At 33.8% G+C, this 24,006-nt stretch overlaps 4 protein-coding genes across 5 annotated transcripts; 2 read left to right on the forward strand and 2 right to left on the reverse strand.

The window, feature by feature from the left end:
* Positions 1 to 585: 585 nt before the first annotated feature.
* Positions 586 to 4,564, reverse strand: LOC111005321 (Phototropic-responsive NPH3 family protein). Of its 2 annotated transcripts, XM_022276779.2 has the most exons (4): positions 4,287 to 4,564; positions 4,144 to 4,213; positions 2,646 to 3,164; positions 586 to 1,571 (listed from the first exon to the last, which is right to left on the reverse strand). In XM_022276779.2, the coding sequence occupies exons 1-4, from the start codon at positions 4,499 to 4,501 to the stop codon at positions 765 to 767; spliced, it is 1,611 nt and encodes a 536-aa protein (XP_022132471.1). In that variant the 5' UTR covers positions 4,502 to 4,564; the 3' UTR covers positions 586 to 764. The 2 variants fall into 2 exon arrangements, with proteins under 2 accessions (XP_022132471.1, XP_022132472.1); XM_022276780.2 differs by lacking the exon at positions 4,144 to 4,213 and having other exon boundaries at positions 4,287 to 4,426.
* Positions 4,565 to 6,226: 1,662 nt separating this feature from the next.
* On the reverse strand, positions 6,227 to 8,191 carry LOC111005863 (transcription factor DIVARICATA-like). The gene is made up of 2 exons (XM_022277517.2): positions 7,426 to 8,191; positions 6,227 to 6,708 (listed from the first exon to the last, which is right to left on the reverse strand). Exons 1-2 carry the CDS (start codon positions 7,827 to 7,829, stop codon positions 6,375 to 6,377), a joined length of 738 nt encoding a protein of 245 aa, XP_022133209.1. The 5' UTR covers positions 7,830 to 8,191; the 3' UTR covers positions 6,227 to 6,374.
* Positions 8,192 to 9,642: 1,451 nt separating this feature from the next.
* On the forward strand, positions 9,643 to 10,335 carry LOC111005284 (large ribosomal subunit protein uL24z). The gene has a single exon (XM_022276734.2). The coding sequence runs from the start codon at positions 9,727 to 9,729 to the stop codon at positions 10,165 to 10,167; it is 441 nt and encodes a 146-aa protein (XP_022132426.1). The 5' UTR covers positions 9,643 to 9,726; the 3' UTR covers positions 10,168 to 10,335.
* Positions 10,336 to 18,261: 7,926 nt separating this feature from the next.
* On the forward strand, positions 18,262 to 23,115 carry LOC111005594 (calcium-transporting ATPase 2, plasma membrane-type). The gene is made up of 7 exons (XM_022277152.2): positions 18,262 to 18,757; positions 19,331 to 19,385; positions 19,471 to 21,413; positions 21,512 to 21,670; positions 21,781 to 21,952; positions 22,053 to 22,351; positions 22,609 to 23,115. Exons 1-7 carry the CDS (start codon positions 18,581 to 18,583, stop codon positions 22,846 to 22,848), a joined length of 3,045 nt encoding a protein of 1,014 aa, XP_022132844.1. The 5' UTR covers positions 18,262 to 18,580; the 3' UTR covers positions 22,849 to 23,115.
* Positions 23,116 to 24,006: the final 891 nt, after the last annotated feature.

Consider the following 24,006-nt stretch of genomic DNA (forward strand, 5'->3'; position numbering starts at 1 on the left):
GTTATATTTAATAAATCTTTGAAGTAAAAAAAAAGAAGAATATAATAAACTTTTGAACTTTTAATTACGTGACATTTTTAAAAAGTTAATAATTTTATTAAGCATAAAATAGAAATGTCAAAGACATAGGTTGAAAACTTAAAAAAAAAAAACTTTTAATTATGTGACCCATTAGACCTTTTTAAAAAATTTAGAATTTTATTAAATATAAAATAGAAATGTCAAAGACCTAAGTTCTTAAATTTAAAAAAATCCTATTTAAATATAAAATTAAAAATTTAAGAATTTACTTTTATGTATCGTTTAAATTTATAAACATGTTTAATATAGTATTAAAAGTTTGATGATCTATTCAACACTTTTTTAAATAAAGATATCTATTAGTCAGTAGTTACGAAGAATACGAATGGTGGCATAGTAGGTTTGCAGCTCCAATCATGGAGTGCGTAATTTGTGCTTTCCCCCATTCAGGGACCGGACTTTTCTCCCTCATTTGGGGACGAATCCGCCATGTCAATTATAGTGCGGCCACACCTCTCGAATTTTATGGAGTAATTGTAATTCATAAAATTAATTATAATAGTATAGTCAAAATATTTTATGAAGTATTTTATTAATTAAAAAAAAAACCAACTATAAACTCACAGAACCCGTGATACTCTACTGATTCGACCCCAACATTTACAAAACAAACTGCAAAAAAGAAAGAATAAATTGGAGAACACAATAACAGCTTGCTCTTTGCTAAATGCTAAATGGTAATCCTAACTAACATAAAGTTGATTTCTTCTCATTACAACAATGTCATCGTCTTCGTCTTCGTCTACGTCTTCATCTTCTTCTTCTTCTTCCCCTTCCTCCTCATCCTCATCCTTCCGGCTCTGGCCGGTTTCTCCTCTCGACACCGGCCGAAACGCATTTCTAATCCCTTCAATCAATCTCCGCCCAAAACTCCGGCCTCCACTCGACGACCTGCTATCCGAAACCGGCTTGCACCCACCGCCCACAAATAACTTATCCATCTTAAAATCCGTGCTCAACCGGAAAACAGTGGATGACGTGGACCCCCTCTCCCCACGGGCCACCGCCGCCTTATAATTATTCTCCCCGCCGAAGTGAAAGCTAGCGGAGCGGCCGCCGCCCTCCTCCGTCCACAAACTATTCTGATTCTCGGAGTGGTGGAGTTTGAGCTTCATGGTGGTGAGTTCGTTCTCGAGGGTGCGTATGCGGGAGTTGGTGGCGCGCATTGCGGCCTTCAACTTGGCGGACTCGCGAGCCGCGGCGTCGCGCTTCAGGATTGCGCCCAGCGTGAGGGGGTCTTTTTTGGGAACTGTTTTTGTTATAAGTGGACACGGACGCACCAGGGCGAGTGGGGGCTTGGAGGTGGCGGTAGTGGAGAAGATGGAGTGGCGGGTGTTGAGCTGCTCGATTAGCATGGCTCGGACAATGAATCGGAGTGGCATTAGTGGGTTTTGCACTGCGTGTAGGAGTAGCTTTGGGGATAGCTTGTCGCAGTCTATGAAATTGCATATTAGTACCTTTTGCTCTTCTGTCATCTTTCCGCTATATCCCTGTGCTCAATGAACCAAATAATAATGTTCAAAACATAACCACACGCAAGTTCAAGATTAGATGTTTATACCTGTCCTAACCACTATTAAAACATTAATTCTTTTGAAAAATAATGAATTGACAAATTTTCAAAGATGATAGGACAACAATTCATTGCTAAGTATTTTTCTTAAACTTATACGTTTGTGTCTAGAAAAGATCAGGAATGCCTAATGCATCTCTCTACATGGTTATTTTGAGTTTAGTAAGTTCTCAAATGTATCTCTATTGGTGTAACTTCCACAAATCCGTTAAAGAGCTCGATGATTCGGGCTTGTCACTATAATTCACAAACTTATTTAAAATATAGTAGTCATATTAAATGTAAATTTCAATTTTATAGATTAGATTACACAAAATTAAAAATTGAAGAATCTATTTGAAACTTAAAATTTCCGAAACTATTAAATACTTAATTTGTAAAATTTAAACAGGTTCTATTAGACACCAAATGAAAACTTTCCATTCTAAAATTATAATTCAACAAAAGAAAAAAAATATTATTTAGCTATTGCGCATGATTTTCAATTCAGTCTCTATAAATTTAAAATTTTGTCTTAAGCAATTAAAAAGTTTTATTGGTCAATGATTTATTAGTATTCTAACCTCACCAATCAACATGTCGTAAACCATATAAAAAATGTGAGGCATATTTTATTTAGATGATAACGAACTTTTCTTTTTCGAGTGGAGGGTGGGAATTAAATTTCTACACTCTAGAGAAGATAATGAGGGTCTTGTCCGTGTAACTTAATATTTGTCGCTAATTAAGCTAGCTGATATTTTTATTTGACTGATCATATTATAAGGTATAAAGTAAAAAAACCTAATTCTGTATAGGTCAGGTTGAATATTTTAAACTTATAAGGACCAAATGAAAATGAAGTGCATAGAATAAAGTTGAAATTTTTAAATTTTTAAGTACCAAAATTCAAATTAAATTAGAGGCCGGTTTCTATTAATTAACAAAAAAATAGATGAACCATTTTTCATGGCATTTAAACCGGTGAGAATTGAGAAGGAATGAAACTTACCTTGAGATACAGAAGAGCGATCTTGTAGACTAGGTCGTGGCATTTAAACCTGCGGTTGAGCGACGAAGCCAGAACCAGAAAATTCTCCACCTCCACGGATTTGAAGTCCTGAAAGCAAGTGATATCGCCGTCGCCGCCGCCGCCGCCCCCCTCACCCTCCAAACTCCACGCTTCAAGACACCTACTGCCCAGAAACGCCGTCGTTTCCGCCTCCGGGAGCAACTCCAGGCACGACCGGAACACCACAGACGCGTAGTCCCGGTTCACCGCCACAACTCGCCGGAAGTATTTTTCGGTCACATGCACCAAGTTCGTCTCATCATCCGACATCTCCAGCAACTCCCCCGCCGTTCTTAGTGCCGCCACGTTCAACGGCGTTATAACCATCTCACCTCCGTAGCAAAAATCCGCTACCACACTAAACGTTTCCGCCGTTATTTTCAGCGGTGGGTTCACCGTTACGTCCGACGCAGCGCCCAATTGTCGCTTTAAATACCGGCTTTTGGATGCAAGAGGATCCTAACAATAATATTAAATTACCATAACTGACCCCACATTTGTAATAAATTGCTAATAAGTCCCCCAAAAAATTACTCTATTTATTAGAAGCTAGAAATTCTGTTAAATATGAATTTACAGTTTCACACCTGTCTCAAATTATTTAAAATAATTGTAATAATATATCTAAAAGGAATAATTGTATCAATAAGAAAATGACCTATTTTCAGAGACACGAATTTAATGCTTCAAAACCAAAAGATACCATCCTCTTTACCCTCACTCTCACTTCCCCATCAGAGAAAAAATATCAGTCCTACCTAGAAAATGATATTTAAAATTCATTTAACAGTTCTTAAATCAATTAATTTTCATATTTACCTAACGATAATTTCCATTAGATCTCTCAATATACAATCAAAATTTTGGGTTTAAGGTTAAACCTTACCGACCAGGAAAACTCGTTGATTAAATTAAATTAAGTATCTCTATTTTTATACTTAAAATATAATTATTTAAATGTATATTTCTCTGGATTTTTACTTTATTTAGTTATTCTTTTAAAATGTATTTTACTCCTTCAACACCACCTCAAAAAGAAAATGGTTCAATTTCATTTTCTCCAAAATATATTTTTTCATAAATAAAATAAATGATATTGAAATACTTTACAGGGAGAAAAAAAAATCGGAGTTTAAAAAGAAATAAACGCTTAAAAAGTACTATAATTTTGCACGTCCGTTTACAACCCAAATTTCAGGTAATTACAAGCCAATAATTAAGTTGGATTTGAAATACTTCTTATCCCCATTTTTTTAGAGTGAAATACCTCTTAATCTAACCCAACTTATCAAGACAACCTTAACTTTAACAATTATAATAATTTTATTTTTACAAAATAATAATCATATAAAATGATAATCTCATTTTGTTCTTGTGATCTAAAGATCTTAGCTAAATTTTAAACTTTGTTTTTTTGGGCAAAGTAACAAATAAATACCTTGTGAAGATGAAAACACTTTCCACTAACTCGAATACAAACATCTGTCTTTACCCCAGTCACCTTAGACCTAAATAAAAACAACGAAATTAAAAAATAATAAACCACAAAAAAAAAATCTCTAAAACCGAGAGAGAGATTACCATTCCTCAACCCTAGAATGCAGGTTCAGAGGAGGAGGCGGCGGCGGAGAGAGAGGCGGAGTGAGAGAAGAGGAGGAGGAAAACTGGTAATCTTCTTCATAGATGGTATCGACGGCGCCGAGATTTTTCCAAACGGTAAACTCTTCTATTTCCTTCATAATCTCGATCTTCTCGTCTTCTGAATTTTGGGTCATTATTATATTTTTCTCTGCCATCAGAGCACTGAAGTGAAGAAGGTGAAAATTTCGGACCGTTCTGTGGTAGGATTTAAATGGGTGGAGGTGGAGGGTGTGTGTATTAATGGCCGCATGTGATGCCTCTTAAATGTGGCCCTTAATAACCTCTCTTTACTCTTTTTTTTTTTCTTTTTATTCGTCTAAAATTCAAATATTTTCCAATTCCTATATTAATTTTGAATCTTCTCTCTAGGATTCATTTTGTTTGTCGTGGAACAAAGAAAACCCAAGTGTCTACTCATTTTTTATTGTGTCGAGCAATTTGGAGATAAAAAGATAGTCCATTTATTTATCGACCCATTGCGCCAAATGTTTAACAAGGATCCAAACCCTTTTTTAAAAATTACAGATAGGTGAATTTTGTTTTTTTATTAAGAGTTTGACTCTAATAACATTATTGGTTTCATTTTCTTTATTCGGATGACATGTAGTATATATTTTAATTTAATCATATTCCTTTAACAAAAATTACAAAATTAATTTTTTGCACTGATATATATACCATAAGTATTACTAATATTAATTTGTCAAAAATAACATGATTATTTGTTCTTCTAGTATAGTATTTTTAGTTTAACAATCTGCGGTGATGTGAATATTCAAACTTTTAACTTTTTTGTCGAAGATATATGTTTTAATTAATTGAACTATATTCAAGAGTTAGTTTGTTCTCATATATTAGCTGAACATATTATTTTAGTATGTTATATAACCATCCTTCTAAAGCAACAAGCGAGAAAGTTAGTTTTCTTTTTTTTTTAGGATTAGGGCAGCGTTGGAACGTTTTAATATTGGGTTTGAATATTTTAGCATTCAATTTGAGTTTTTTTTTTCCCTTGCGTACTTTGATTTTAGAATTTTTTTTTTGGAACGCTTGCAAACGGTAACAACAATTTATCTACCAATTTGTTTATGGTTTACTTAAAAAAAAAAAAAAAAAAAGAACCACCCATTTCTTTGCCGGTTCCGGAAGAGTGAAGGAAAAAAATCTAAAATTTTGAGAATCCAAAATTTGATATTTGTAAACAATATATCAAAAGCTTTAAAATAATTTTTGAAGAAATTCATTAACACAAATTTTCTTCAAATTTATCTCATCTCTTTCATATATTTATATATTATTTTAGTACAACATGTAAATATATTATTTTAGTACAACATGTAAATATATTATTTTAATACAACATGTAGGATGAAAATTCGAACTCACGATATTTTGATCGAAAATATACCACTTAATACTGCGCTTAGATTGGATTCATATATTTACATCTTTTTGCTATAAGTTTATTTCCATAAATCAATTAATGAGGTGATGTGTATTATAGATTTTGAAAAGTGATAAAAAAGTTATAGTTTCTCTCAAAAAAAAAAAAATAAGCCTTTTTGTTCTCAGTATCATATATATATACATATATATATATATATACACACCATTTTAAATACTATTTTAGTCTCTAAATACTTTTTTACTATTTTGGTATTAGTACTCTCAATTTTTGTTCCTTTTAATATTTATACTTTCAAAATACTTGTTTTGATTCTTATCATTGTAATCATTATTTTAGTCTATTCAATTTTATTTGTATCTCATTTATGTTTATTACAGTTTTGACACTTCACTTATATTAAAGACTTTTCAATTTTTATTGTATTTAAAAATGTGTATTAAAATTTTATAAATATGAATCCAAAATGGTCATTTTTTAAAAGTATAAAGACTAAAATAGATATTTGAAAACACAAGAACACCAAAATGAACAAGGCCGAGAGTACAGAATCGAAATAGGTATTTAAACCTCTGTATATATTTATGTATAAACCCTATTTTTCTGTATGATGAACCAAAGTTTTAGTAATCCAGCAAGCTTCTGTGGTCAGGAGGAAAATAGCTCGCGGATGCAAATTGGTGCGGCAGCAAGGGCCACGGAGGCGGCGGTTGGATTATTGTTGGAACTGTACTGAGCTGACAGTGATCGGTGGCGGCCGCCGCCACTAAACTGCCCTCTACGGTGGTAATGTCGTGTATGCTGGATCTTTTCCGATCTTTCTTGGCGGACTCTTGCCGGAGAAAATACTTTTGGGCATGGCTGGCTACCTGTGTTGGCGTTCTTGAAATCACCACGTTTCTGGAAATACTTCTCCAATCACCCTTCCCGAATTTCTTTAGCCCCAATAAAAATAGCCTGCCAAAATTAAATAATAATATTACCCCACTAAATTAATTAAATGCAAATTATTACCAGGTTTAATGACCAGAAAACAATGTTTTAAATTTTGTTTTGTACGATTAGTTTATTTTAGCATCTGAATTTTCAGGTCAAAGTTATTAAAAACAAATATGTGGATGGCTAAATTTTCAAAATATTATTTTTTTAAATAATATTTTTTATCTTACTATTATTATGCCACCTCATGTCTGTCCATCATGTACATCTCAATTTTTTAGTACGTAAGGTAGAACTCTTTTTAGTTGAGATATATAAATAATTGAATTATGTTCACATTGATTCCATTGCAAGAAAAATGATTTTTCTTGACGTTTTTATTTTCGATGTAAAAAAAAATGTCGGGAAAAGACGCATATAAAAAGATAAGATATAAAAATCAATTGAGTTATGTTTATATTTTCTCTATGTACATATATACAAACTCGTAGGTAGGTTGTTTTTTCAAATAAAATAAATATGGGATTAAAATAATATTTCTTTAAAGTTCGACAAAAATAAATATTTAGCAAATTAGGATTAATAAAAATCTTTTAAAAGGTTCATAAAAAAGATTAAAAACTTAAGGAAACCAAATCAATGTCTACCCAGTTAAGTTATATTGTTGGTTTTATTTTTATTTTCTTGAGAACTTATATTGTTGGTTTTAGGGTTAGAAGATTAAATTTGACATACTGGTGTTCCTTTTTTGTCCAGGGCTTCCCCTTCTTCCTCTCGGTCTCATTAGGTCTACTCTTCGACGGTTTTTCCGATAAATTAGGCGGCGGCGCCTCTGTTTCCGGCAAGCTGGCGACCGAGTCGTCTTCGGCATAACTCGGCAACTCGACTCGTCCGGAGTCAATATCGAGCAGGTCAGAAACCAAGGCGTCGTAATGGTAGCTGACTTCGGCGGGCGACTTACCGGGGATGAGACCGGCAATCCTGAGCCAGCGGTTGGGGGAGTTCTCCGGCACCATGACCAGAGCGTGCTCGAAAATCTTGTCCTGGTGGCGAGTCCACGGAGCCGGAGAAGACGGTGCCGTTTTGGGGCTCCAATAGTCGTCGGAAACCCGAAAGGAAGGGGATGGGGGGCCTTCCATGGGCTCCGTCGGACTGGGACTGAAAAACCAGCAGATCTCCGACCGAAGACACAGTTTCGGAGGGCTTTTAGAAGGGAGGGTAAAATGGGCACGTGCGAGAGATGAAATATTTGCGGTGCTAAAAATGGGGACGCCAACGGATTCACCCCCGGTAAAAAGTAAATTCCAACACGTTTTTGCCTTATTCGTATTTTTACCTAACGGCTATAATGTTTATTTTTTTTTTCCCTTTTTTTTTCTTTTTTTAAGACAAGAACAGCTATAATGTTCTTTATTGGGTGTGTGATTTTTTTTAGACTGCTATTTTAATTTGCTCTGGCCTTTTTCAGATGGTTAATTTGAAGTTGTTCTATAATAAGATTCACCATTTTCTTTTCTTTTCTTAAATTACTTTTTTTTTTGACTTCCTGTTAGATTACTTACTTGTTGGAAAATTAATGAAAATAAAGGGTAGGCTTTGTAATGATTTATTATAATATATATGTGCATGCTTATTTACTATGGTAGGACAGTCGACTATTAATCAATCGGTCATAGATTTGAATCCTACCGAAATGGTTCACTTTGACCGTTTAAGAGTGTAGGTAATTAACCTCATTCCCCATATCCTTGTTTCTACGGCATTCTATTTCATCATATCAAATTTTGTTATGTGATACTTGAGAATCATCGGTTCAAGAATCAGTTTTTATTTTTTTATTTTTATAAGAGTTAAAATCATTTATTTTAGTGTGTTCATCTTGAGCTGAGATCGAACTCTCCATGAAATTCATAGTTATATTACTTATCCTTTTAAACTTTTAAGTGAAACTACACATTTTTATCTGAAATGGAAATAATTTAAACTAAATCTAAAATACGAATTTTCAAAACAATGTCTAACTTGCTAATAAATTGTATTTAGATTTAGTCTTCATGTGTTCAAATATGAATAACTAGTAAATAACAATTTTATAATAATTAAATAATGGTTATATGATAGCATAATCTAATAAGAAAACAGTCTTTATCATGAAAATATTGAAAATAGATCTTATATATAGGAGCATAGTAGGAAGATTAAAACAAGAAATGTGGTATGCCCATCTTCTCTAATCTTGAAGCTTTTTTTTGGCAAAGTTTGTAAATGTGAATGTAATGGAAAAATAAGATGACGTTGTCAAAAGAAGCAACATTTTTTAAGTCATTCAACTCTTTTACGAGTAGTTCAGTAAAAAAAAAAACTCGTTCACAAGTAACAAAAAAATGAACTTGACATAAAAATGTTCTTAAGATCCGAGGTTCAAATCCCTATATTTTCTACCTTTGTTATACTAAAAGGCTTATTAACAAAATAGATTCGTAATTTTTGTAAGATTACATGCTCATTGAGAATTAAATAAAAATATTCATCTAAGAGGGGGATAATGACACTGTCATTGTTTTTTTAACTTAAATGTATTTAAATACTCCTTTCATCTCCTTTTCAAAATTCTAATAGTAATTATTTAAAATTGAGCAAAAAAAATGTAAATTTACAAATATTTAATTTTTTTTTTGGGTCGAAGATATATTATTTTAACTATGTTCCGTATTTGAGTTAATTTTCCGGGTATAATGGAAAACATCTCTTATTCAAATAATTTATTTGTTACTAAAATAAGTATTTAATATATTTTTTGGAAGTCCAATTTCGGCCCGTCATGTTTCTCAGTCCAAATCCTTTGTGGAAGAAAAAAAGAAGTCCAAAACGGAGATCCATGTAAGCTCTCTTAAAGCCCAGAATGTCTTGGCCCAAAATAAATAGTATCTTCTGTATATAAAATCTTCGAAACCCTAGCTTTGTTCTCGCCCTTCATTCGCCATTTTTTAGTCGCTCCCTCTCCAGTTCCCAGTTCCCTCCCCCCCTCCGGCCGCCATGAAGTACAATCCTAGGGTTTCCAGTTCCCGCCGCAAGAACCGCAAGGCGCATTTTTCTGCGCCGTCTAGCGTCCGTCGGGTTATTATGAGTTCTCCTCTCTCCACTGATCTCCGTTCTAAGTACAATGTCCGATCCATGCCGATTCGAAAGGATGATGAGGTCCAAGTCGTCCGTGGAACTTACAAGGGCCGGGAGGGCAAGGTAGTGCAGGTCTATCGTAGAAAATGGGTCATCCACATCGAACGCATCACTCGTGAAAAGGTTAATGGATCCACTGTCAACGTTGGCATCAACCCCTCAAAGGTCGTGATAACGAAACTCAGGTTGGACAAGGACCGCAAGTCACTTCTGGATCGGAAAGCCAAGGGCCGCGCCGCCGCTGACAAGGACAAGGGTACCAAGTTCACCGCCGAGGATATCATGCAGAGCGTCGATTAATTTTGAAAATGGTGATTTTTAAGTTTATAGAACTGTTATTCTCTTTCATAGTTACCTAGCGTGTTTGTGTTCCAAGATACTAGGAAGAATTTCCTCGGACCTGTGGCTATAATTGTCGACTTTGGAGGCCTTGATTTATGGCATTTTAATCACATTTTGTTATTCCAATGCGCTGCCCTTCCGGTTTTATTATTACTGTTTCTAGTCTTTCAATTTGCTTATTTGATATTGCAGATGCCTATTTATAATAAATGCTTTATGATGTAGGTTATGGATGATTTGTTTATATTGATAGGGGTTCTTACAACTCAACCTTATGCACTCGGTTAACTGAATTTTCTTATTTGTTGGGAGCACCTAGTACATGTTATCTTTGAATGTGGGAATTGAACACTTGTTCCTGTGATTTGATCTAATCTTGCAGTCTTCAGCATTTATTTCATTTAACTCACTCTTTTCTGGTCATGGTAAGAACAAAGTTCATTCCAAAAGATAGTGATACATTACATTATTCTTCCCAGAAGATAACTATTCTCGTGTTACACAATTGTTAATGGGTGCTGTGATGATTATCTAATTTTGGATTAACTTCGTCCTGATTTAGTTTCCTTGGCTTTGAATTATAATGTTGTAATCGTTATCGACTGTCCCTTTAGTTTTCCTGGCCAACTCTTTTTTCACTCTGTATGATTTATGCGTTTTACTTTAGAAGTTTTGTGTATGGATTCCGATCCTCTTGGTCATGGTATTGATTATTGAGATAATTTGATATGGTTGTTAGAGCTGGAAAATAAATCTTGCTGCCTTCGAGTTGGTTGATCTGAGTTATTTGCATTAGTCTTTGATGAAACATGCATTGTTTATTTCAAGAATCTTACGCTGCAATTTTTGCATTTACACGCCACATTGCTCTAGTTAGGTTTCACTCTCCGCACAAGACTATCTCATAACGATTTTGAGAATGTAGGGAAGAAGGATACTCCATACTTTAATACATATACATAGTAACCCACCCCCTGGTTGGATCAAATTTAACTCTGGCTATTTAGGTTTTACCAATGTTACTAGACGAGGTTTGTCAAACTTTCATTGCTTAGAAGGGACTTCCCATTGGTTGGGAAAGTCTTTGTGCATAGAATAAGCTTGTGAGAATTACAACGTTCTGAAAAACTGTGGAAAAATGTTGCTCAAAATAGGACCCCAAGGCTGTGCAAGTGTTTGGTAGAGGCCAAACCGGTGAGCACTCGTACTTGGAGGAAAATACAACCGACCCAGAATGGCAAAATTTCGAATCTGAAAACAACCCTTTTCATGTAACATTATGTCCAAACAAGATTTTAGTAGCTGACTTCTTATTTGGGGCTACTATTGTGGATGAAATTTTTAATATTTACAAGTTTTCGTGTTACCCATTAGTAAAAAAAGTGGATCAATTTGGGTTATTTATTCAGACCCGCGACGTGCTCTGCTTAAAAGATCAGCACACTAGGTTTTGTAAAATATGGTGCTCTCATTTGAGGAGTTCCCAAATTCAGCGAGATAAGGTGATTTTTCTGGGAGAGCCAAGTTGGACGAGCACATCAGGTTGTGTAGAACAAGTGCTTCTATCTTGAAGAACTACGTAGATGAGTTTATAGGTGTTTTTTTTGGTAGAACAACTTGTCTTGATTTTCTTCCCATGCCCAAGTGTGGTAACAATCCTCCCTCTATAAGGTAATAACTCAGCTCGCTACTTGAACAAGTCTACCCTTCAATCGAGTGAGAATTCAATCTAAATGTAATATGGGTTTATATAGCCAATGGTTAAAGTTTGTCTTTTGTTGCTATGTAGAGTGACTGCTCTACCTAGGATTTAATATAAAAAGAAAAAAAAAGACTAAAATTTTAGTATATTACAATACCTTGTCCCTTATAGAGCAACCGTAGTTAGAATATTATGCATAGAAAATGACATTAATATTTCTTTTAGGACCTCCATAGTAAATCTCTAACCTATAGTTAGTCAAGAGATGAAACAATGTATCTAGACATCATATTATCAAATCTAATATTTAGACATTGCTGTAACAGGGAAGTAATTTGTTATTCTTTTTCTATAAATAACATGTTTTTTTTCTATAATATGTGGGGGCGTGGATTTGAAATAACGATTTTTTGGTCGGAGATAGATGCCTTAATCAATTGAGTCATGCTCAAATTGCCTAACATGCTTGATATTACTAAACATTTTTTTTCTTTTTAATACAATAACATAAGGAACTATCATGGATGACTTATTGGTCTACAGAGACTAGGGTTATTTAAGAGGGAATGAATTCAAACCTCATAATGGACATCTACCTTAAGAATTAGTACATGTCTTAACTAGTTGAGTTACCTGAAGTTGGCTTGATGTTACTAACGCAGTGCTTAGTCTTCTTTGTGCATATATTTTCTAGTATTCCATTTTTTTTATTCACATACTTTCTAACAAAGAACATTATTTAAGTTAAAAAACTAAGCACCATGAACAAACTTCATGAATTCAATTCTAGGAGTTGAATAATGATATGAGAATGACGAGTAGCATTCTTTTAAATTACTGAGAAGTACTAATGTATTGGTGACCAGTTGAGTTGACTTCATTGGCATAGTCTGGACTGACCCATTTGCGTTGCACTTATCACCACACTTCCTCTCAACTTCCCAATTTGTTGGTGAAACACTCAATTTCTTTAACCCATTGCCCACGACCATGAGGACTTTTTTCTCATAACAAAGATCGCTATCAAAATAATCTTTAAAATCATGGAAACTAATGGTGAGTTTGTGATGAATTTTGAAAAAAAAAAACTCAAAAGTGAAACATTTCTTTTCTGTGAAGTGTTTTCATGTTTTTATAAGTGAACAACAAAATCATAATGAATAATTTTTTAAATAAAAATATTAAAAGCTATCTAAGATCCGACCTTTTTTTTGGGTTATTTACAGTATAATCAATGTTTTTAAAAACATTAGAATTTTGAGTTCTAAAATTAAATTTTAGTTTTTATAAAAAAAAATCTAAAAAACGTTAGGGAAAAAAAACATAATTGAATTAGGTTTCTATTAAAATTAATATATGTTGGTCTAGTGGCTAGGGGTGTTCATGGATTGGGTTGGGTTAGAGGAGTTTTTTGGACCAACCCGAATTTTCGGGTTGGGTAGAACAGAGAATCGATGGAACCGAACAAGAAGGTCAACCCAACCCAACCCAACCCAATCATTATATTTTCGGGTTGGGTCGCCGGGTTGAGACGAGAGAAGGAAGGAAGTCGAACGAAATAAGATTCAGTCGAAATCCTAAACATTTTCAGTTGCAGAACGTCACGTAAGAGAGAAAACTTCGTAATCTTAAGTATTTCTAGTAGTCATCGTCATAATAGGATGAAAAGGAGGGGGAGGAGGGGGAGGATGAAGAATAGAGGGAGAAGAGAGGGGGTTGACTAGAGAAGGGGAAGAAAAGAATGATAGAGGAAGAAGAGGGAGGGAGAAGAGAGGGGGAGATGAAAGGAGGGAGGGAGGAAGACAGAGACGAAGATGAAGGGGGGTGAGGGAACTGGAAGACAGCGAGGCAAGGGAGGCGACTACTAGGTTAGAAAACTATGTTTAATATATATATTAAAAAAATTAAAAATAAAGCATACGGGATTGGATCGGGTCAACCCGAAAAATTTGAAAGGTCAACCCGAGACCCGACCAGACCCGATCGGGTTGGAAATTTTCCAACCCAACTCAACCCCTGATGGATTGGGTTGGGTTCGTCGGATTCATCGAATTGTCGGGTTTTTTAACACCCCCGGTGACCGGTGACCTCATAAAATAGTAAAAAAGCTGTGGAGGAATTGGACGACGGCGATGAGGCTGCAGCTGCCTTTGGTCGAGTCAACTTCAACGTGTTATACACGCGGCTGGCAATTGCCAATTAAAAAAGAACAACTCTCGCAATGCTTTCTTTTTATTTTTAACTTTTTTATTTTTATGATGTGTCTATTATGTGGACAAGGATTTGTCTCTTCAAAAAAAGTGAAAAAAAAAGTAAAACAAATGAATATGGCAGTTGCTCTTGCTTCACGAGAAAGAAAAGGACTTTTTTTATTTTTCTTTTCTTGTTCTCTTCAAAACTCGATTTAAGATTATATCCATAAAATTTTATAATTGTATCTAATTAACTTTGAAACTTTAAAATGTTTTTAATAAATCTATAGACTTTTAATTTTGTGTCTAATAGATCATCAACTGATTAGAGTACGTTTTTGAAACCTTGATGACATATTCTATATAAAATTGACACAAAATTTAATTTTATGTTGACTGTATCTTTTTTTTTTTTCAAAATAACTAATTCATATACTTATTAAACATTTTTTAAGTTGACATACTAGATATAATCTTCAATATTCATGCAGGTAAACTTATAATTTAAACTTCAAATTAATGTTATGCTTCTTAAAGAATAGTGATTATTAGCAATTGTGGAAAACAACATTTCCCATGTTTGAAAAGAAGATGCCACATCAATTGCCATGATCTTAACAGACTAAATACTTTACTTCCAAATGTATATACACACACTACTTTACCATGTAGCTCCAAATAGCCATATTTCATTAAGGATTGCTTCCACATATAGCAAAAAAAATTAGTTAATTAAAAATATGGCGATCACTTTTATGGTTGGTAAATATAGCAAAATTGGAGACCAAGCTCAAACAAAACAAATGAAAAGTCAGTTATACCCTTAAAATAAACAAATTCTAAGAATGAGAAAAGATCGTTCATATACCTAAATCTAGTATATCAATATTATATTCTGTATATCAATTATATTAGAGGTATGCTTAAAGTGAAGTATATCGATAATATATGTAGTATGATTGATATACTTCATATTAGATATATCGATTATTACTTCATACTTGATCTTATGTATATCAATTATATTAATTATAGACTTCTTAAAATGAAGTCTACCATTAATATATTTAATATGTGACGGGTACAATTCACAATAGATATATTGGTTATATTAGTGATGTACCAAAATAAAGTATATATATAATTGATATATTTGATATATCAATAAAAAAAATCTACAAGGTTACTTAAACTCAAATCTTAAACTCGAAAATTATCAATGATATACCTACTATAAAGTAAATCATTTGAACATCTCATCTGGTTTAACATACTTTGTATTAATTATATAAGTGATATAATTAGTATTTAATATATAGTATATCAGTTATATAATTTATATACTTGATATATCAATAATAAAATTTATAATATACTACTTAAAGTATAGAAATCGGTACCTTGAGTCACTTGGTAGAATTAAATCATTTATAGCCACGTTATATTAAAGAGGGAAAGAAAATAAATCATTTAATTGAAGTCAATAAACAAGAAATGAACAAGTGCCATGCACGTTATTTTCAACAAGTGCAATGCATGTTATGTAATCAAATATTTTGATTGAAGATAACTAACATAATTTTAAAAAATGGTTAATATTATAATAAACATTATTACAAGTTTCAGATGTTAATTAGTTAGTGTTTAAAAATTCACAGTGCCTCTTTGCCCTTTGCCTCAGGTATCTATTACACGAAAGTTTCGTGTGTTTAGTCGCTTTTATCCATTCTTAATGTTCAATTGTTATGCCTCTTAGTTATTCAAATTGCCTCTAAATAGTGGCAATTAATAGTTCATATGCTACAAAATTGAAGGAAACAAATCAATTGAAAAATTTTATCAAATTTTTTATGTTTCTAATTTGAATTATCTTGTTGTTATTTGTGTTCTCGTGTGTCCTATTTATATGTTATTTGGTTATATATATATATATATATTTTTTTTTTACAAGGGTTATATATATATATATATATATATATTACAAGGGTTTGCTTTCAATATTTTTCTGTTGAAATTTTGATATTAGCGGCTCATGAATTAATGAAATTTTGTTACGTTCACAATAATCTGTTTATTTATTTTATAATGTTCAGTACTTTGTTATATACAATCAATTTTACTACATTTAATAAAATATAATTGGTCAAAATTAAAATTTAATTTTATTAGAGTAGTGGTTTATTCATCGTTAATAATGTTTGGATTCCATCTCAAAATAAAAAGGTAAAAATTTAGTATTAAATATCAAAAAGACTTTTGACTTATTGGTAGAATACTTGAGATGAATTGTTAGTTAGACAAAGAATTCACAATAGCAAATTTGTCATTTGACTATCCAATATAATCTTAATAAACTTTTCAAGTGAAAGATAAAATATTTTATTCTTGTTTTTAGAAAGGAATAAAATATTATAAAATGAACAAGTGTAGCATAGCAACTAACCAACTTTTGATGTTTATATATATATATATATTAGTTTCTGAGTTCAACCAACTTTTGATTTTGACTTCAAATATTTTAATTAGGGTTACTTTTTATAGCACTTGCATTGACTAGTCAATGAAGCTCAATTCAACTTCAATTTTAAATCTAATGTTTCTAAAACATTGACTTTTGACATCGTTTATGTTTGTTAAACAGCAAAGGATAAATCCATTTTGGTGGGTATTCGGCAAGATATTAATAAACGTGTAAATTAACGGGTGAATCTGTCTATTTTTATTTATTTATATATTTAAGAATATATATATATCACAAATGTGGGTATAAATATGCCTCAAACATGGAGGAGGAGATTTGAATTATGACTAAAAAAAAGGAGTAGATACTTAGATGCAAAGCTATGCTCTTATTGGTTAAAATCTACTTATTTTTAATGGCTTAAGAATTTTAACTCATCTATAAATATAATATTAAATAGACCAATAAAAGCATATGGTTTAAATTACGAGCCTTCCATTTTTGTGTCTAATAAATCACTAAAATTTAAAAATGTCTAATAGATTCTTAAACCTTTAAATTTATGTTTAATAGATCTTTGACCTATTAAACGTTTTTTTAAATGCAGTTGAAATTTTACTATAAATTGAATTTTGTGTCTAATAAGTTTGTAAATTTTAAAAAATATTGAAAATGAAGTTCAAAAGTTTAAGAGTTTATTAATGCTTAGAGACCTATTAATTAGGAAACTATTAAACATTTGTCAAATATTAAACACAACTCAAGTTAAAAAGACCAACATTGTAGTTTAACCAAACAAATCGTATAAAAAAATGGTTAAAAACTATTTTTGGTACTGTACTTTAATCGAAGTAGTAATTTAGTTCTTAAACTTTAATTTTTAACAATTTAATAATTATACTACTAAATTGGTAACAATTTAATTTTTATCATAAAAATTTTTGTTAGTTTATTGATGAAAAACAAAATATGTTTATAAATTATAAAAAATAAATTGTTATAATAATAAAATTGACACTTAATTTTAATATATCATTACAAATTTTGAATTGTAGGGATGAGAAGGTTAAAAATTGAAAAGTACAGCGTTTGTTAAAAAAAAAAAAAAGTACAGCGCCCTACCGCGTTAAAAAATAATTAATTGGCACACTGCCAGAAGTTCAAAACTTTTGGCGCGTCGTCCGCGTTGGAAAGTCAGCATTATGAACCCATTTACCTTTTCCTTTGTGTTTCCTTTTTTTTTCCTTACAGAAATTTTATTTAAAGTGTGGCGTTGATTTTCCTGTCTTTTCCAGTCATCCAAATCGAAATTTAACTTTTAAAAAAAAGTTTATATTAATTTCAATCAAAATTCAAACATCAACACTTCAATTTTAAGTGATAAAAATTAAGACAAAAACCATCTTCATTTGCACAATTTTAGGCAAATTTTAGTAAACTTTTTAATAACATGGATTGGACGGAAAACCGCTTTCTCTAATAAATTCTTTTAGCAAGTTCGTATAAAGTAAGAAATTAAAAAAAGAAAGGATAAAAAGAAAAAAAAAAGCAAGAGGCATTATTTTATTAATTTTCTAATATTTTCTTCCGTAATGTAACATTTGGATCAAAATTCCGCCAATTAGGAAGGCGAGCGAGAAACAGGAGCGCGAAGACTGACGGTTATAAAACTAAAGTAATGCAACAAATTTCGGATCAACACCCATTTTTTGTTGAGCTTATACTAATTCCTTCACCACCCCCTTCTTCTTCTTCATCCTCTCCAATTCATTCTTTTGGATTTTGTTGCTGAATCCAAAATGGCGACGTAGACAGAGAGGAAACAGTCCCTAATCCTGTACTTGACTGACCCACTACCATTTCTTCTTTGTTGTTATTATTATTCTCTGGTAATTGTCGCGAAGCATCGCTGCTGCAACTCCGAGCCTTCCCCTTCTCCTTCTCCATCGGGACTTCGTTTCCTTAATATATATAAACTGCGGTGCGGATACCCTTTCACTAATTCACTGGGAAAAGATGGAAAGGTTTTTGGAGGAGAATTTTGGGGGTGTCAAACCAAAAAACTCGTCTGAGGAGGTGTTGCAAAGGTGGAGGGAGCTTTGTGGAGTTGTCAAGAACCCCAAAAGGAGGTTTCGCTTCACCGCCAATCTCTCCAAACGTGGCGAAGCTGCTGCTATGCGCCAGAACAATCAGGTCTCTCTTCTTATTTCAACCATTTTCTCCTGATTTTTCACTGTCCTTCTGAATGTCTTTCATTCTTTTCCTCTATAAATTCCTGGGATTTGTGTATTTAGTCTTTTGCTCTCTCCCGTTTTGGGTGACTTTTTGCTGCGCTTCTTACATCAACATTCTGCAATTACAGTTCTCTTCCTTTTCAATATTACTTCTGATTATCTAAAGCTGTTTTCAATAGGTTAAAACATTTTTTACTGTTGGAAAACTCATCCAAACACACCCTGAGTCATATACGGCTGAGGAAAGAAGCATTTTTTTTCTTTCAATAATTTGGTTTTAGTATATGCAATTACTGACTAAGAGCGACCTCCACCCCCCACCAAAGAAAAGAAAAGAATAAGCTCCGAGATCATTAGATCTTTCTAACACCTTTCTTTATGCAATAATGACCAAACGCATTGATAACCATTCATTTTGTTTAAGATGAACGTGATAACAGTTTACCAATCCACTTACCATTTGGCCTTGGGTTGACAGTTTTTTCCTTCTGCTATGACTATGAGCTGACTTATCCACTCCTAATTATTGCAGGAGAAGTTGAGGATCGCAGTTTTAGTCTCAAAAGCTGCATTTCAGTTCATCCAAGGTGGGTAGTTCTGGAATTTGACAAAGTAATGTGGTTATGTAAGGTGTTTTTCTCATATTTGATGGAACTTGTCGTGGTATCTCAGGTGTGCAACCGAGTGATTATAATGTTCCGGAGGAAGTCAAAGCTGCAGGTTTCCAAATTTGTGCTGATGAGCTCGGGTCTATTGTTGAAGGCCATGACCCAAAGAAGTTTAAACATCATGGTGGGGTTGAAGGGATTGCAGGAAAGCTCTGTACATCAACAACAAATGGGCTTAATAGCGATCCTGATGCACTCAATCGCAGGCAAGAAATTTATGGAGTTAACAAATTTGCTGAGAGCGAACAGAGGAGTTTCTTGGTGTTCGTTTGGGAGGCCCTCCAAGACATGACTCTCATGATCCTTGGACTCTGTGCTTTTGTCTCTTTGGTAGTTGGCATAATAACAGAGGGGTGGCCACATGGGGCTCACGATGGCCTTGGAATTGTTGCCAGTATCTTACTAGTTGTATTTGTCACGGCAACTAGTGATTATCGACAATCCTTACAGTTCAAGGACTTGGATAAGGAGAAAAAGAAGATATCAATTCAGGTCACAAGGAATGGTTATAGACAGAAAATGTCGATTTACGATTTACTTCCTGGAGATATTGTACACCTGTCTATTGGGGATCAAGTCCCTGCAGATGGACTCTTTGTTTCAGGGTTCTCTGTGTTGATTGATGAGTCAAGTTTGACTGGAGAAAGTGAGCCAGTGATGGTGACTGCAGAGAACCCATATCTTCTATCAGGAACTAAAGTTCAAGATGGATCCTGCAAGATGATGGTCACTACTGTTGGGATGAGAACACAATGGGGTAAGTTGATGGCCACTCTTAGTGAAGGTGGAGATGACGAAACTCCATTGCAGGTGAAATTGAATGGAGTGGCAACAATTATTGGGAAAATAGGTCTATTCTTTGCCATTATCACTTTCGCTGTGTTGGTTCAAGGATTGGTTAGCCGTAAACTTCGAGAAGGGACTCACTGGAGTTGGTCTGCAGACGATGCCTTAGAGATATTGGAATTCTTTGCTGTTGCAGTCACAATTGTTGTTGTTGCTGTGCCAGAGGGGCTTCCTTTGGCTGTGACGTTGAGCCTTGCCTTCGCCATGAAGAAGATGATGAATGATAAAGCACTCGTCCGTCACCTGGCAGCTTGTGAAACTATGGGTTCTGCCACAAGTATTTGTAGTGACAAGACTGGAACAATCACCACAAATCGCATGACAGTAGTTAAATCATGCATTTGCATGAATGTCAAGGAATCAAGTAATAATGTTTCAAGCTTCTGTTCTGACCTTCCAGCCTCTCTTATCAAACTTCTCCAACAATCAATATTCAACAACACTGGGGGAGAAGTTGTAATCAACAAAGATGGCAAGCGTGAGTTGTTGGGCACTCCCACTGAGACTGCATTATTAGAGTTTGGTCTCTCACTTGGTGGGGATTTTCAGGCTGAGAGACAGGCAGCTAAACTTATTAAAGTTGAGCCATTCAACTCTGAGAAAAAACGGATGGGTGTTGTCTTACAATTTCCTGAAGGTGGTTTCCGTGCTCACACTAAAGGTGCTTCAGAAATAGTGTTGGCTGCCTGTGACAAGGTGATCAATTCGAGTGGTGAGGTTGTTCCTTTAGATGAAGCTTCCATCAAGCATCTCAATGTTATTATCAATCAGTTTGCTGGTGAAGCTCTCCGAACACTTTGCCTTGCCTATATGGAACTGGAAAATGGATTCTCTGTCAAAGATCCTATTCCAGTTTCTGGTTATACCTGTATAGGTATAGTGGGTATTAAAGATCCCGTTCGTCCCGGTGTTAAAGAGTCAGTTGCGGTTTGTCGTTCAGCTGGTATTACTGTACGAATGGTTACTGGTGACAATATCAATACAGCTAAAGCTATTGCTAGAGAATGTGGAATTCTCACAGATGATGGCATTGCCATTGAGGGTCCAGATTTCAGAGAGAAGACCCTAGACGAATTGCTTAAAATTATTCCCAAAATTCAGGTGCTTCTTAGTTATTTTTCTAATATTTCAGCATCATCAAATTTCCCACATTTCGTTAATCTGATTCACAGTTACGAGAATTCCTGATCTTTTTGTAGGTGATGGCTCGATCTTCACCTCTTGATAAGCACACTCTGGTCAAGCATTTGCGGACCACTTTTGATGAAGTTGTTGCTGTTACTGGTGATGGGACAAACGATGCTCCTGCTCTTCACGAAGCAGATATTGGTCTTGCAATGGGCATTGCTGGAACTGAGGTGAGTTTAGAATAGGGCTACTCAAACTCCAAGGAGTGTTATCTGCATCAGTTTATGATGTTCTCTGCTGTGAGTTGACAGTTTAATGAACCGTTATTTCTGGCTTTTAGGTTGCCAAAGAGAGTGCTGATGTGATAATTCTCGATGATAATTTCTCCACCATAGTGACTGTGGGAAAATGGGGTCGTTCCGTTTACATAAATATTCAAAAATTTGTGCAGTTCCAGCTGACTGTAAACATAGTAGCGTTGATCGTAAACTTCTCTTCAGCTTGTGTGACAGGTTAAGTATCTTCACACCTCATCATACTGATTGGTTCACTTATTTTATTAGTCATTTTTCCGTCCCTCTGCTAACCTTTCTGTGTAACAACATGCTTCAGGTAGTGCTCCTCTTACGGCAGTCCAGCTCTTGTGGGTGAACATGATAATGGATACACTTGGAGCGCTGGCACTCGCCACTGAGCCTCCAAATGATGAATTGATGAAGCGCTTACCTGTTGGGAGGAGAGGAAGTTTTATCAGCAATGTCATGTGGAGGAATATATTGGGGCAATCCTTGTATCAGTTCTGCGTGATATGGTTTCTGCAGGCGAAAGGAAAAGCAATGTTTGATCTCGAGGGCCCTGGTTCCGATTTGATACTGAATACGCTCATCTTCAATTCCTTTGTGTTCTGTCAGGTACCCTTTTCTTTTTCCCTAACGCTGCTTGTTTTTAACCTTCTGTGTTTATTCTACTGTGAGTGGGTCTAAAAGTTCCTTTAACTGCAAATGCTGTTGGGAGAGTAATGGTCTATGATATGATCAAATCAAATGCAACCTCCTCTCTTTCGATTCCCGAAGGATTCCTGAGTTCTTAAAACCTCATTCCATAGTGATTTCATATCTAGTTTGCTGTTGGGAGAGTTGTAACTTAACACGGATTTTCTTCTTGGCAGATTTTCAACGAAATAAGTTCCAGGGAGATGGACAAAATCAATGTGTTCAAAGGCATACTTGATAACTATGTGTTTGTAACTGTGCTTGGTTCCACCTTGGTGTTCCAAATAATTATCATCGAGTTCCTGGGAACATTTGCAAGCACGACCCCTCTGGATATGTCGCAGTGGCTCTTTTGTGTGGCAATTGGATTTATAGGGATGCCAATTGCTGCCATCTTGAAGACTATCCCAGTATAAAAAAGAAAGTCCAGGTGAAGCAGAGAGAGTGAGATGTTTTTCCAGTCACATAGATTTAGAGAGGGCGTTGATTCAGATTGTTTGAAAATGGACTGTAGTTATAGCTCTATTATTTCTATGTATATTAGTGGCCATAAAAGTTGTCTACGATTCATTAAATTGAATATCTATTCCCCTATATGCATTTTTGTATCTCCATTCTTTTGTTCTTTGATCTCCACTGGCGGATGACAAAGATACTGTCAATTGGAAGATTTTTCTACTTTCTTCCTTGATGTTCAAAAATATGAAACCTTTTAGTTTTGTCGTGTTCAAATAAGTTCGATTGTAATTTCTGCTATTGTTAATTGTTTTTTCTTTTCTTTGGACATTTTTACTTGTTTATATTGGTGAAAGAATTACATACATCCCTTTTATGTGTGGAATAGTTTTGAAAGCCGGGAAATTCAACATCGGTCTTTTTATGTGTGGAATAGTTTTCAAAGCTGGGATTTCAACCTTGGATCTTTAATGAATGAATAACATATTAATAAATGAATGAATACCATGTTAATAAATACATGTGGTCTTTCTAGAGCAATTTAATTTTGTGTGTGTAATAATCTTGTGTTTGTAGTTTAAATTTTATAATAATTTGGTCAACTTTAGTTGGAAAGATTTTAAAAATAAATAAAATACACTTAAAAATACTCCGCAATTTTATTCCTTGAACAATTTACTTGAAAACACTTTTTTTTTTTTTCAAAATGCAAACACAACCATAGTAGATTATACACTACAAAGATTACCTTGATTTTTCACAGTAGATTATAAATTGGAGACAAGCCATTGCGTATTAGGAATGAATTTATTATTTTGTACTAAAACGTTTAATTTAGTCCATTTACTTTCTATATTTTTATTTATTTTAATTTTTATATTTAGATCAATTTTAGTTTCTATACTGATAAAAAAGTGACCATTTTTGTTACTCATTTTATTTTTTTATCTTATTTCTTTCTATCATACTCTTAGCATAACAATTCATTTAATAAATTTTCTTGAAATGTAGCCATGAATTTGTATTAAAAGATTTTCGTTGTGTATGAACTTTTGTTAAAATTTTATAAATAAAAACTAAAATACACCCTTCTTAAAATTACATGAAGTAAAATGGAC

Source organism: Momordica charantia, assembly GCF_013281855.1.
Source record: "Momordica charantia cultivar OHB3-1 chromosome 1 unlocalized genomic scaffold, Mcharantia_2.0 BLBB01000001.1, whole genome shotgun sequence".
NCBI lineage: Eukaryota > Viridiplantae > Streptophyta > Magnoliopsida > Cucurbitales > Cucurbitaceae > Momordica > Momordica charantia.

What these genes read in the sequence shown, in the direction of transcription:
- LOC111005284 (XM_022276734.2), top strand. Translation starts at nt 9,727, where the DNA reads ATGAAGTACAATCCTAGGGTTTCCAGTTCCCGCCGCAAGAACCGCAAG.
- LOC111005321 (XM_022276779.2), bottom strand. Translation starts at nt 4,501, where the DNA reads ATGGCAGAGAAAAATATAATAATGACCCAAAATTCAGAAGACGAGAAG. An exon ending in AGTGTTTTCATCTTCACAAG is followed by an intron (nt 3,165 to 4,143) that starts GTATTTATTTGT and finishes TATTATTGTTAG; the next exon opens with GATCCTCTTGCATCCAAAAG. An exon ending in TCGCTCTTCTGTATCTCAAG is followed by an intron (nt 1,572 to 2,645) that starts GTAAGTTTCATT and finishes CATTGAGCACAG; the next exon opens with GGATATAGCGGAAAGATGAC.
- LOC111005594 (XM_022277152.2), top strand. Translation starts at nt 18,581, where the DNA reads ATGGAAAGGTTTTTGGAGGAGAATTTTGGGGGTGTCAAACCAAAAAAC. An exon ending in TGGGCATTGCTGGAACTGAG is followed by an intron (nt 21,671 to 21,780) that starts GTGAGTTTAGAA and finishes TCTGGCTTTTAG; the next exon opens with GTTGCCAAAGAGAGTGCTGA. An exon ending in ATTCCTTTGTGTTCTGTCAG is followed by an intron (nt 22,352 to 22,608) that starts GTACCCTTTTCT and finishes TCTTCTTGGCAG; the next exon opens with ATTTTCAACGAAATAAGTTC.
- LOC111005863 (XM_022277517.2), bottom strand. Translation starts at nt 7,829, where the DNA reads ATGGAAGGCCCCCCATCCCCTTCCTTTCGGGTTTCCGACGACTATTGG. An exon ending in TGGACAAAAAAGGAACACCA is followed by an intron (nt 6,709 to 7,425) that starts GTATGTCAAATT and finishes TAATTTTGGCAG; the next exon opens with GCTATTTTTATTGGGGCTAA.